We start from the raw sequence: 10,000 nt of genomic DNA on the forward strand, positions 1-10,000 counted from the left end.
GGCCAGGCTATTAATTAGTGATCGATTGGAAAAGGTAGGACGCGTACTGGCGCCAAAGTCTCGCTCGGTAGGGAGGACTCTGGGTCTCTGAATGGGTGCAGAAAAGCTGCTTATCTCTTGACGGTGGACACGGTCAGAGAGACAAGCTTTGATCAGGAAGTAAATAGGCGCAGAAAGACCAATCTTATACCATTACGAGTATATTGAAAAAAAGCTTGGCCATCAGATAGTGCACAGGAGAAGACTTTCTTTCAGAGGAGTGAATGAATAGGTGAGAAAAACTGTTCTTTTGGAAGTGGGTAATGGAAAAAGGTTTTCTCTCTACTTCAAGTCCGGGCTATATGAGCGGTATATCATGTAAAATGTATATTTTCATGTTCAGATTCCCATATTTAAAGATAACATGTTTAAGTAATGTATAATTCCTAGTTGAAACATACGTAAGGCAGACAGAGAGAAGGTAGTAGCATAAGACTAAAGAGAGGTTGCTCTGTTCGAGCAAAGGTTGTTGCTATCCAACCCCTTGAAAATAGATGAACTACGCTAATTTTTTAGCGTCTACCCATCTCGTTCATTTTGCAGCCGAGAAGGAGGTTCCTATAGAAGGATGACGTAAGAATTACTCGAGATTGCAACAGATCATTCAGACATTGAAACAATTGTAGGAGAGGTCGAAAAAATGTTACGCTGGAAGAATATGGACGGAGGCATAGTAAAAGGAACGAAAGGGGTTACACCTAGGGGCTGAAGGGACGCTGGAAAGAATCTCAAGTGATGCCCACGGTCCTTATATCAACCTAGGTATTGCCTACGGGGCACCATGTGAGGTGCACTACTCTCCCTTCCACCGTCTTTGAATTGTAAAAATGAGTTTGCCAATGTCTTCCGCGATGTGTTGGAAAAGTGGCGTATGCAAATGTAGGCTGAAAAAGGCAAACATTCCTTTCATCATTGATTGCAACGCTCTTCCCGTTGGAATTTTAACGACCAGGACTGTATGTCAAGGATGGTCTAAGCAAGTTAAACTAGGTCGCGTGAAATGTCCTAAGGTCATCGAGGCTAGAGCCTGACGTGCTGAACTGGGTTTTGCCAAAACACGCTAAGGTAAAAACCTTGCTTTAAGGTATGTTAGATGTCCGTTGAACATTAGGGTGATGGATACGATGCCTCGGTAAAGTGAATGTGTTAATTCATAATAACAAAAAAAATAATAATAGAAATGTTGGTGTATGGTATATCACTGACGCAGAACTTCTCATAAGCTCATAAGGTATATTATGAAAAATTCATAAACCCGCCGTCAGCGCACCTCACGCGGTTCACCGTAGGCATTATTAAGGTTCTTTGCGGCGTCCCTTTGACACCTAGCTGCAACCCCATTCATTCCTATTGCTGTACCTCGTTCATATTCTCTTACTTCCCACCATCTTCTAACAATTATTTCAACATTTTCAGCGATGAATAACCTCATAGATCACAGCGCTTGGCCTAAATATTATTTTCCAGGTTCTTAAAACTTTCCAGTAGCAGTAAGTACATTATTTGATTTAACGAAAAGAGACCTCGACTGGTTATTGAAAGGACAACGTCAAAAAGGCTCAAGCGTAAGAACTTTCAAGTAATACCTTTCTTAAAAGCGCCTCAGTGGCGTGGTTGGTTTGGTGTTTGCTTCTCAGCTCGGTGGTCGCGGGTTCGATTCTCGGCCATTTCATTGAGGAGTGAGAGATGTGTATTTCTGGTGATAGAAGTTCACTCTCGACGTGGTTCGAAAGTCACGTAAAGCCGTTGGTCCCGTTGCTGAATAACCACTGGTTCCATGCAACGTAAAAACACCATACAAACAAACAATACCTTTCTTAAGTCTCGAGACAAAGGTACAAGTTACTGTACTTCCGCTCATATTTCCTTCTTTCATCTGAATTTCCACCCTCCCTAATAATAAGTTACTTTTCAAAACCTTCTCACTGTCAATTTCAAGCGCCTCGGTGGCGTGATCAGTTAGGTCTTGACCTGCCACCTTTGTAGCCGCGAGTTCAATTCTCGGGCATTCCATTGAGGGGTCAGATATGTGTATTTCTGGCGAGTTCACTCTCGACGTGGTTCGGGAGTCACGTCAAGCCGTTGGTCCCGTTGCTGGTTCCATGCAACGTAAAAACACCATACAAACAAACAAAGATTTTCCTTTCAGCGATGAATGACCTCGTAGGTACCAGCGCTTGGCATTTGGCCTAAACTCTACTGTCTATCCTGTTCCATAAGTACGAGGAGCTTGGTACCAGAAGGTTTAAGAACTTGACCTCCCGTAGGGGGATAGTGCTTTCAGGGCACCTCATGCGGTTTACTATAGGCGTTTCTTAAGGTTCTTTGCAGCATCTCTTCGGCCCCTAGCTGCAACCCCTTTCGTTCCTTTTACTGTACCTACTCTCATATTCTCTTCCTTCCATCTTACTTTCCACCCTCTCCTGACAATTGTTTCCTAGTGCAACTGCTTTGAGGTTTTCCTCCTGTTACACCTTTCAAATCTATTACTGCCAATTTCCGTTTCAGCACTGAATGACCTCATAGGTTCCAGTGCTTGGCCTTTGGCCTAAATTCTATATTCAATTCAATTCAATAAAAATCTTGACCTTCATACTAAGGTAATGAGAGCGAACTGGCCAATTTGCGCTGGGCGGCATCTCACAAGGTGGCGGTACAATGCATTTTCTTTCTACCGTGGCTGTCGCAATAAAAGACCAAATTTGCACGTCGGAACTTTGTTCCCTTGCGTGTCCGGTCATTACGTCCTTCGTGCGTCGTCCTTGGCGGTGTGGGTACGCTCGTGTTTCCAAAATAAGACGAAAACAGGAACAGATATGCTCAAGTATTCCAGTTCGGTTTGTAACTACGCTACAATCTGTCTCCTTTCTCGAACTCAATTTGATGTTTTTCGTGTGATTTCTGTAATTGTCATGATTTATCTATTTATTCATCTTCAAAATCATAATGTATATGTATATATAAGATTTGTTTATGTATTTTATTTATATAATTGTTTATTTTTAAAATTTTACAATTATGACGCCACCAACAGGGGTAAGTTGCATTACGTTAAAATGATTTAATTTTTGGCACAAATCTGCCTTTGAGAATTTATCTGTTTCTGAACACAATCATAGACACACAATCAAAGACAAAACCAGCCAATCCTAAAAGGAAATTTGAGTATTTTCATTAACGCTACATTCCCAGTAGGGGTGTAGCGCTGTCAGTGCACCTCATTCCTTTTACAGTACCTCCGTTCATATTCTCTTTCCATAAATACATTTATTAACATCACATTTATAATAATAGTTTATGTAAATCTAGTTATGATTCAAGAATTATTTCTCTTTCCTAACAGGTTCACCGTCCAAGTTAAGACGAGAATCAAGTGGCACTTTAATCTAATTTGGACATCAAACCGAACCATTACCTGAGCTTCAAGGTGGACACAAAAATGGGCCTGAGAGGAGCTTGTGTTTTTAAAGTTAATATCTCGGCTTATTTCTCAGAAGGATTCGATGATGAGCTGTCTTACGTGACGCAAAGGTAATCGGAACATGTCGGTTCACGTACGTAGGACATTTTAATCATTTTTAGAGGAGTGGACAAGGTGACTTGGTATGTAATAGGAATACTCTTGGCGGAAAGTATGTGAAAGAAAGAGATTTAACGTCATTTAACTACATTTAACGTCTTTTTAAACTGTAAGGCAATGATATGATGTAGCCAGTGGTTGAAGCGTAGAACCACTTAAGAGAACAGTGACTTACCATCACTGTGCAAAAAGAAAAAAAAAGAAAAAGTTGAAATAAAAATAAAAACGAAAAAGGATTTAAATACAGAAAGAGAAGTACGAAGCAAAAGGAAATCACTTGGAAAAATAGAAATAAAAGAGGAAGACCTGACAAGAGTAAAAAAAAAAAAAGAAGAAGCAAAGGCTCGAACAATCGTAAGAGACTGATTCAAACGGATAGCGAGAACGCGCGCACGCACGCACACCAGGGGGTAGTCTGGATAGAAAAGGATGCTCTGATTCTCTTGTCATAAGGCTCAGCTCTCGAAGTCTCCGTGATGTACGCCAGTAGCAGCGGACTTGGGATGGACAGAGCCTTTTGGGAGAACAAGTTCCGACAGCTCTTTTTGGGAGGACCGGCGCCTCACCTCGTATCCAGGTAATTGTGCCTCTGGTTGAAACGTTTTAAATATTATATATATATATATATATATATATATATATATATATATATATATATATAATATATATATATATTTTTTTTTTTTTTTTTTTTTTTTTTTTTTTGTGATATAAGGTGCCGCCAGCTCGTTTTTTCAAGGTAATGTTCTTTGGTTGAAAAAGTTCGAGTCGTTTTTCGTCTTTTTTTTCTGGAAGTTATATATGCAATATATATATATATATATATATATATATATATATATATATATATATATATATATATATATATATATAGATAGTATAGATATCATTAGGATTAATAAAAATTTATAGATATCGTTAGGATTAAAAATATTTTTTAAGATAATCTCAATATATGTATATATATATATATATATATATATTATATATATATATATATATATATATCAATTCAAGCTACAAATGTCCTTTAATATCTAAATTCACTTTACCTCCCAAATGATATATTTTCATATATGTACCGAAGGGGAATTTTTTAATTGATAATAATTTCGTCCCCCCCCCATGGGATCGAACCACCGTCCAAGTGGACGGGGACGAAATCAGGACAGCCAGTGACGCTATCCAATCAGCCAACAGAGACGCTATAAGTTCATATCGATTCTGACCTTACAAATCACCCTCGATCTGGATGCTTTCGTAATTAGAATCGATATGGAACCCCGTCTACCATGTTGGCCAATTCGAGCGTTTGACAGCACGTAGCCTTTTGTTATGAATAATTATCACATCGAAACCGTGATCCATTTATATATCAATTCAAGCTAGAAATGTCCTTTAATATCTAAATTCACTTTACCTCCCAAATGATATATTTTCATTTCATTTGGGAGGTAAAGTGAATTTAGATATTAAAGGACATTTGTAGCTTGAATTGATATATAAATGGATCACGGTTCGATGTGATAATTATTCATATATATATATATATATATATATATATATATATATATATATATATATATATATATATTAGTTTTTGTTAAATTGTTTTGATGTAAGGCTTCCAGTGGCGAAGAATGGTCTATTTTTTGGTAGGCTGTATAGTTAGTATATGTATGTATATATATATATATATATATATATATATATATATATATATAGTATGGGTATATATATATATATATATGTATATATATAATATATATATATATATATATATATATATATATATATATATATATATATATATATATATATATATATATATGTATTTTTTAGATATAAAATATATAGGGTGTCCATAAAGTATTTATTACAAGCAATAAATACTTGTAATGGTACTGGGACTTTATGGACACCCTGTATATGCACAGTGTGTAAAGTCACACCCAGAATTATCCCCCATTCATAAAAATACATCTTTTGAAAATAGCGCGAATGAAAAATTTAACAGCACATCATCATAGGACTCCAAGCATTCCCTGCCCTATTCCTTGAACTTGACAAATAAGACGTGTCACAGAGCCAGGTTTAATTCGATTCCATAGCAACATAACATCAGCAAACAGTCGGTAATAGGATCACTTATCACTGTTCTCGGAGCTTTGCCGAGCTATTAGTAGCTAAGCGTTATTGAGTGAAACGAAATTTAATTCGTGGGTTGTATGTGCTCGGGTTAAAATGTCACAAGTCATTGGTTATTATTTACGTTTGGTAGAATTTTACTTAATGTTATTTTTACCAGTGAGAGTTTTTTTTTTTTCTTTGGTATGTTAACAAACACGTTGGTATTTTTATGCCTATGTAAAGTTCTCTCTCTCTCTCTCTCTCTCTCTCTCTCTCTCGTCTCTCTCTCTCTCTCTCTCTCTCTCTCTCTCCTTCTTTTAGTTTTTGTTTTATTTTGATTGCTAATTGTTCGTAATTAGCCAACAAACATGCATTTATCGTATGGTTTGCGTTTTATATTTTTTATAAGTCTCTCTCTCTCTCTCTCTCTCTCTCTCTCTCTCTCTCTCTCTCTCTCTGCGCCACAACTTGGTGACCTGCCCAGGGCCGGTATTTATCATAGCTCCTATGACATCTCCTAAATATTCTCTCTTAAGTCACTCAATCACTCATAGTTAAGAGGAACTTCTAAGAGTGTTTTATCAACGCTCTGAGAGAATCTCTTAGCTATGAAAAACGGTATGTTTAGGAGAAACTTTTAAGCGAAGATCTCGCTAACAATAGCGGAAAATATAGTGCTAAAATCCATGAATATAACGATTTTCGCCATTATTTTAATTAAAAAAAGTATTTTAAAAATTCAATATAATCATTAATTATGATATTAACCTTGTGATCTGTATATTATTGATGAATTCAAAAGTAGAGATAGATAGATAGATAGATAGAGATAGATAGATAGGCTAGAAGATAGATAGAGATAGAGAGAGATAGAGATAGATAGATAGAGAGAGATAGATAGATAGATAGATAGATAGATAGAGAGAGGGAGATAGAGATAGATAGATAGAGATAGATAGATAGATAGATAGATAGAGATAGATAGATAGATAGATAGCATAGAGATAGATAGAGATAGATAGCATAGAGATAGATAATATAGAGATAGAGATAGATATATAGATAGAGAGAGATAGATAGATAGAGATAGATAGAGATACGATAGAGATAGATAGATAGAGAGAATAGAGATAGATAGATAGATAGATATAGATCAGATAGAGATAGATGAGAGGAGATAGAGGATAGAGATGATAGATAGATAGAGAGATGATAGATAGATAGAGATAGACAGATAGATAGAGATAGAGATAGATAGATAGATAGAGATAGATAGAGATAATAGATAGATAGAGATAGATAGATAGAGATAGAGATAGATAGATAGATAGAGATAGATAGATAGATAGATAGATAGATAGATAGATATAGAGATAGATAGAGATAGATAGATAGAGATAGAGATAGATAGATAGATAGATTAGAGATAGAGATAGGTAGATAGATAGATAGAGGATAGATAGATAGATAGAGGATAGATAGATAGAGAGAGATAGAGATAGATAGATAGATAGAGATAGATAGAGATAGATAGATAGATAGATAGAGATAGATAGATAGATAGATATAGATAGATAGATATAGAGATAGAGATAGATAGATATAGAGATAGAGGGATAGATAGATAGATATAAGAGGATAGATAGATAGAAGATAGAGATAGATAGATAAGATAGATTAGAGAGAGGGGGATAGATAGATAGATAGATAGATAGAGAGATAGAGATAATAGATAGAGAGTAGATCTAGATAGATTAGATAGTGAGAGATAGGATTAGATAGGAGATAGAGAGAGAGAGATAGATAGAGATAGATAGATAGAGATAGAGAGATAGACATAGATAGATAGAGATAGATAGGTAGATAGATAGATAGAGATAGAGATAGATAGATAGAGATAGATAGATAGAGAGAGATAGATATAGATAGATAGATAGATAGAGATAGATAGATAGATATAGAGAAAGAGATAGATATATAGAGATAGAGATAGATAGAGATAGAGATATATATATATATATATATATATATATATATATATATATATATACAATACACACACACAAATAAATGAGACATGAAAGAGGTGAAGCACTAGTACTATAGGCCTAGTGCTCCTCTCTCGCTACTAACCAAAAAAAGCTCTAAGGATTTTCATTTTCATTCCATTCTTGACCCATCGTGTCTAATCCTGCGCCAATATATGTAATCAAATTAATTAATCCATTAATTTTGAGAGCGAGTGAGAGACATATGTTAGATACCGCAGAAAACCTCTCTGTGCGGTTGGCAATCGCCTCTCTGATCAAGTCAGTCACATACATGAGGCCGCTTTGATCAACTCTATATCTTTTTTTAAACTCTCTGTCGTCCATACACATCGAATATATCCAGTCTTGGATGAAAATTCCTATGGCGGCGAACGCGGTGTTCTTGTTCGTCTGCCATGTTTACAGTCTGTGACTACCGCTATGAGAAACTCCTAAGTACTTAGGAGACCCCTCCACCACTCTTAAATCTCGGCCTGAGATATGAGTACTCATAGCGCGTAAGAGGCTTCGTAAATTCTCTTAAGAATTTTCATAACTTTAAGAGTGTTTTAATGAGTTGAGAGTACTCTTAAGGATTTGCGAGCTTTGATAAATACGGGCCCTGGTAACCTGTGAAAACAGTTGTCAACATCGAATACCCGGCTGGTCAGGTGGTTGTCTTGACTCTAGGGGAAGTTGTACCAACTTGAAGTCAATAATGTTCGATAGCTTTTTTTTGTTTTTTTCTGTTTTTGCTGAAAAAAAAAAAAAAAAACTGAAATTCGTGTGAATAGGTATAAACCCGAGAAGATAATGATGGCTTGTGTTCCTGGTGACTGATGGGACATTTTTTGTGTATGTTTTTATGTTGTGGCAGTTTTTTTTTTATTTTATTTTTTTTTTTTTGTGAATGTGTTTCGTTCGTAGATCTTGACGTTCAGTTCGTTAAAATCTACGTTGTTTCGAAATGTTTTGTTTAATGATGCGCAGCAGGCTTAAAATATGGAATAAATTTTACTAATTTTATATATGGTTTGACCTGAATATAAATGAGATAAATGATTAATATGTATGTAATATATATATATATATATATATATAATATATATGTGTGTGTGTGTGTGTGTGTGTGTGTATGTGTGTGTGTGTGTGTATGTGTAGTCATAAGTTTTTAATATATATATATATATATATATATATAATATATATATATATATATATATATATATATATATATTTACATTTATGTATACGTGTATGTGTATATATATATATATATATATATATATATATATATATATATATATATATTATAATTACAAGCTAAGCTAAGCCGATCAGCTGCTAATGACCGGACAGTGGAACAATACTCAACATATAGAGGAATGGACGATGACCCAAAAATAAACATATCCTCACGATAAGTCTTCGAAACATCTTGAAAGACTTTTTCATTGCACCTAGTTGTTGTTGCAACTGTTGAAGATAGACTGGATATGTATCGAACTCGGGAATTTGTTGTCAAGAATGAGTTACGTGTAGTTTAAGAGAATGTCGATAGAAAAGATCTGGAGGGTGAGTGAATACAATGCACCTGTTCTGCTATTCATCTTGCTTGGCGTTTTGTTAGTCGGCTAAATCTCCGTCAAGAGAACCCCATAGGAGGCTATAGCGCCGTCAGTAGGCATTACTCAAGGTTCTTTGCAGAGTGTCTTCGGCCCCTAGCTGCAACCCCTTTCGTTCGTTTTACTCTACCTCCATTCATATTCTCTTTCTTCCTTCTTACTTTCCACCCTCTCCTGACACTTAATTCATAGTGCAACTGCGAGGTTTTCCTCCTGTTACGCCATAGGTCCCAGCGCTTGGCCTTTGGCCTAAATTCTAAATTCAGTTGAATTCAATCCTTTCAGAGAATCACCAACCAAAAGTCTGATTACTCAGATAGGACCAAATTATTAAACAATGAAGCACTTACATCCTTCCTCTTGCCTCACTGTGACCACTACCACTCCCACCGGACTCCTAAGACATCTCGGAGTGTCTCTTGAAGTTCCTTAGCCTAGATTTTTTTCGGATGAGGGTCGTCCCATGCTTATACACTCCTCTGAGACCTAGCGACGCCTAGAGATCTTATTGACCAACATCACGAGGTAGCACGACCTATAATCATTTGAGATTACCTTGAAGCGCGTAATAAATTCCTGACTTAGTCACGTGACGC

The 10,000-nt window shown here is 35.9% G+C and overlaps 1 protein-coding gene across 6 annotated transcripts in view; it reads left to right on the plus strand.

Annotated features, from left to right (window-relative positions):
* The window catches only part of LOC135204174 (cyclin-dependent kinase-like 4), a 176,463-nt gene that overhangs the window by 7,249 nt on the left and 159,214 nt on the right, over window positions 1-10,000 (plus strand). For all 6 annotated transcript variants that reach the window (XM_064234222.1, XM_064234227.1, XM_064234218.1 and 3 more), the window contains exon 2: window positions 3,383-4,196. Coding sequence is in view for 4 of the 6 variants with exons in the window: in XM_064234218.1 (XP_064090288.1) it covers window positions 4,096-4,196 (101 nt within the window). In the remaining 2 variants the exon portion in view is untranslated. The remainder of the gene's footprint in view (window positions 1-3,382; window positions 4,197-10,000) is intronic.

This window comes from Macrobrachium nipponense, chromosome 44 (genome assembly GCF_015104395.2).
Source record: "Macrobrachium nipponense isolate FS-2020 chromosome 44, ASM1510439v2, whole genome shotgun sequence".
Lineage (NCBI taxonomy): Eukaryota > Metazoa > Arthropoda > Malacostraca > Decapoda > Palaemonidae > Macrobrachium > Macrobrachium nipponense.